At 39.6% G+C, this 3,800-nt stretch overlaps 2 protein-coding genes across 4 annotated transcripts in view; one reads left to right on the top strand and one right to left on the bottom strand.

The window, feature by feature from the left end:
* LOC111439147 (peptidyl-prolyl cis-trans isomerase FKBP19, chloroplastic-like) overlaps positions 1-1,032 on the top strand; it is a 4,271-nt gene extending 3,239 nt beyond the window's left edge. Inside the window, exons 8-11 of the mRNA XM_023076900.1 lie at positions 70-125; positions 408-483; positions 569-707; positions 811-1,032. Coding sequence (XP_022932668.1) covers positions 70-125; positions 408-483; positions 569-673 — 237 coding nt within the window. The 3' untranslated portion in view covers positions 674-707; positions 811-1,032. The remainder of the gene's footprint in view (positions 1-69; positions 126-407; positions 484-568; positions 708-810) is intronic.
* A 103-nt stretch (positions 1,033-1,135) lies between these two features.
* LOC111439144 (sterol 14-demethylase-like) lies at positions 1,136-3,466 on the bottom strand. 3 transcript variants are annotated; one of them, XM_023076894.1, is made up of 3 exons: positions 3,179-3,466; positions 2,604-3,081; positions 1,136-2,421 (listed from the first exon to the last, which is right to left on the bottom strand). In XM_023076894.1, exons 2-3 carry the CDS (start codon positions 3,063-3,065, stop codon positions 1,423-1,425), a joined length of 1,461 nt encoding a protein of 486 aa, XP_022932662.1. In that variant the 5' UTR covers positions 3,066-3,081; positions 3,179-3,466; the 3' UTR covers positions 1,136-1,422. The 3 variants fall into 3 exon arrangements, with proteins under 3 accessions (XP_022932662.1, XP_022932660.1, XP_022932661.1); XM_023076892.1 differs by having other exon boundaries at positions 2,604-3,075; positions 3,179-3,458; XM_023076893.1 differs by having other exon boundaries at positions 2,604-3,465.
* Between the last annotated feature and the right edge of the window lie 334 nt (positions 3,467-3,800).

Genomic DNA, 3,800 nt, shown 5'->3' with positions numbered 1-3,800 from the left:
TTTTTTTTTTTTTTTTTTTTTTTTTTTTAATAAATAATTTAAGCTTGTTTCGGTGTTCCTTGATATCAGGTGATTCAAGCATTTGAGGAAGCTGTTTCAGGCATGGCTTTGGGTGGTATTAGAAGGTGCTGCATTTTCTTTCCTTAACCTTGGATTTGTTTTTCCAATGTGGATGGCTTAACTTGGTTATACTTCATAGCTTATTGATTGGCAAACTCCTTGATGTAATTTTGCTTTACTGAGGTAAGATTGTGTGGCCTCTGACATGTTTGAACAAGGTCTATGCAATTTGATCCAAAGCAAGTTGATGCAAAATTTAAAAGAAATGAAATGTGCATTAAAATCAAAATGCATGTGCATATTCTTTTTTGAACATATGTGCGACATTTATAATCTATTTAGAGCAGGATTATAGTGCCACCAGAGCTGGGATATCCTCAGAATGACTTCAATAAAAAGGGTCCAAGACCAACGACGTTCTCGGTAACATTACATCTTTCCTTAGTCAATATACATTTGCATACGTGATATCCCGAGGTTTTTGCATTTTTGATATCAACACGTTCAGGGCCAACGAGCATTGGACTTTGTGCTGAGGAACCAAGGGTTGATAGACAAGACTCTTTTGTTTGATATTGAGCTTCTAAAAATCATACCAAACTCATCAGATTAACGTTGGTTGATCATTCTGCTGAGCAATCATGGAGGTTTCCTTTCGGTTCTTTTGTGTATTTACTTGTAGTATCACAATTTGATTGACACAGGCTCTTATAGCCTTCTCATTTACTGGGTTCCTTATTTTTTTCACAGGGCTTCAGAGGCAGAAAGATTGCCACCGGGAAAGCTGCAAGATCTCTGCTTGATGGTATTATAATTTATTGCCCTTTAAGAATATATAGAGGATTCACACGTCTACTTGATCTGAATTATCACAATTTTCAATTGGTTCTTCATTTTCTGATATGGAAGAAGAAAGAAAGAAAGATAAAGAAACAGATAAATTTGCGATGCAATGCAGTATGATTGTCTCTCCATTAAACTGGTTCTGAATGGCAATTAATTATTGATCTTCATTGACAGAGAGCTGCTGCAGTCCTAAAAATTTATTGAACTATATCATCTCAGCTGAACAATATGCAAAACCACTGTTTTTTTAGCTTAGAGCATGGAGAAACGTAGGTCGAATAAATTTAGAACGTGCAGAAACACCCATGTCAAACGGATCCAACAATAACAAAACTTAAGATACTACAAACTAACATAAATTAGATTAAAACACTGAACGTGACCTGAGGTCAAACTCGATGACAAAAACCTCCTGGAAGCACAAATGATTGAAGTATTGTGTAAATGAAGTTGGTGCAGGCAGGTGGAAAGCAAACTCTCCCAGAAATAATTAGAAACTGTTAAACCTTCTTCCAATTATCTAACTGAAAGCTTCCTCCTCTTGTATCTGACCATAACTTTCCCTTTGACACCCACAACCATGGCGTTCCAATCAATTTCAGGAAAAGGAGATATTAGCTCCAGTTCAAAATTTCTTAACAACCTACTCCAAATTGCCTTTATCTGTAGATAAGCGAAGGGCTCGCCGAGACACCCGTGCCTACCGCCTCCAAACGAGATGTAGGAGAATGGCCCAGCTGCCTTGTCCTCATCTCGTTCAGGGGAAAACCTGTCTGGATCGTACCTGTCTGGATCCTTATAGACATGAGGAAGTCGATTAGCGAAAGCTGGAGATGTAGCAATTATATGACCCTTTGGTATATCATATGCTTTACCCTCTTTAGTGGTCACACTAAAATCAGTATGTGAACTGCGCATCAACATAATCAATGGAGGGTGGAGTCTGAGAGCTTCTTTAATACACCTATGGAGATTGTCCATTTCAGACAAGACATCATGATCAGTCTTATCTCCATGTTTTTCCATCAGCTTTTGCTGCTCCTCTATAACAGCAGACATGTACTCTTTGTGGCGTAGAAGATAAGCCCCAGTCCAAGTAGAGGTAATCGAACTAGTGTGTTGACCTGCAAAAAGAGCAGCTATGAGCAAACCAGTGACCTCAGTATCTGTCGTTGGTCGACCATCTTTGTACTTTGAGTCAATAAAACATTGCAACATGTCATTCTCTGAACTTCCATTGCATTTTCTGGAAGCTATGATCTTAGCAAAGATATCCGCAAGCTTGCTGCGGGCCCGATCACGACGACGATGAGCTGGGATAGGCAGGTAGGGGAACATTACACTGATTGGGAGCATTCCATTGTCAAGGTCATGAAACAAAGCAGAAACGTCCGCAAAAAGCTTATCACGAACCTCTCTACCCAATAGACATCTACTAGCTGTTAAGATGATAAGATGCTCCAACTCATACTTGAGGTCCACTTCCCCACTGTCTCCCCACTTAGAGAAGTAATCCTGCTCAATACCCCGCCACATTCCATTGTTACAAACAGGTTTTGCAGAAAAACAATGGAAATTGAAGATTTGGACTCAAGCATCAGGAACTAGAAATGAAGTTCAGCCATAGATTATGAAGAACAACATTTAATGATGGTTGTTAAAGTTGAAAACTAGATTTTTATAGCTGAATTACTGACCTCTGCTTCTTTGACCATCTGATCCACATAGCCCTTCAATTTAGTGACTCTGAGAGCCTCAGTGAAGAACCTGAACTGTTCTTGGCGAATGGAGTAATCCACATCGAACACAACGCCAGGCCCAAAAGTAGGCACATTAAACTGGTAAACTTCCTGCTGGCTAAGATCAGACTCAGACGCCTTGAAGAAATGTGCAGAAACCTCAGGCCCAATCAAGAAGGTGATTTTCTTGTGCAATAGGTTCAAGGTGAAGACACTCCCAAGCTTAGGGTACTCCTCCCTCAGCATCACAATCGGACCCTTAAGAAAACGGACCATTCCCCCGACCAAGGGCAACCCTCTCACAGTGGGAGGAGCCCGTTTCTTAGATCTGGATTTCAGAACGGAAGAAATGACCTTCGCAAGGACTAAAGTGGCCACTACGAGCAGACCGACATTGAAGAATTTGTTATCCGGTTCCATCGCACACAGCCTTAGCCTGCAAAAGATTCCAGAACGGGGATTGAGATTAACCAACACACAAACAGAGAATCGAAACGAAAATGAGAGACACAGAAATGGAAGATGAAGGAGACCAAATGCTAAGAAAACTCCAAACGAACGGAAATGGGCGGCCGGCGCTGGAGTTGGAATCGGAGAGGTCTGAGGGACCTGAATTCTGAGACTGAAGGTGGAGATCAGGAAGGCATTTGAAGACGAAGAAGAGGACAGAAACAGCGCGGAGAGAGAGTTTGGGCAGTCCAGAGAGGGCAATGCAATGGGTTTATCCCTCAGAATGCATTGGCATCACGTGCAAAACAGTGGGTTTAATGGTTTTCTCACTTTTTTAAAAACATCAAATCTTGTTTGAGTTAGAACCTTATTGGCTACAAAATTCAAATAAATTGGTAAACTACGAGGATCTTTAATTGCTGGCTCAATTTTTTCATAATTTGTAACAATTTGTAACTTTCCGACTAGAATAATAATAATTATAATATATTAAATTACCTAACTTGATTTGGGTCTAAATATCAAGTTTCAGCTTAGATCTTATGGGTTTAAAAGTTCCTAAGCCGTTTGAGAAGGTATAATTTGACTCCAAAAGTACTCATACTTTTGACTTTATAGTATTCAAAGATTATGCCTTTAGAATAACTTTTAAACAAAATTGATTGTTGCATCGACATTTTTCTTGAATCTTTTTTTTTTTTTTTT

The sequence above is a fragment of the Cucurbita moschata genome, unplaced genomic scaffold, assembly GCF_002738365.1.
Source record: "Cucurbita moschata cultivar Rifu unplaced genomic scaffold, Cmos_1.0 Cmo_Scf00086, whole genome shotgun sequence".
Lineage (NCBI taxonomy): Eukaryota > Viridiplantae > Streptophyta > Magnoliopsida > Cucurbitales > Cucurbitaceae > Cucurbita > Cucurbita moschata.
This window is presented reverse-complemented; position numbering and strand designations above follow the sequence as displayed.

Excerpts from the sequence above, each read along its gene's own strand:
- LOC111439144 (XM_023076894.1), bottom strand. The coding sequence starts at position 3,065 with ATGGAACCGGATAACAAATTCTTCAATGTCGGTCTGCTCGTAGTGGCC. Across the intron at positions 2,422-2,603 it reads AGATGGTCAAAGAAGCAGAG|GATTACTTCTCTAAGTGGGG; the intron begins GTCAGTAATTCA and ends GGTATTGAGCAG.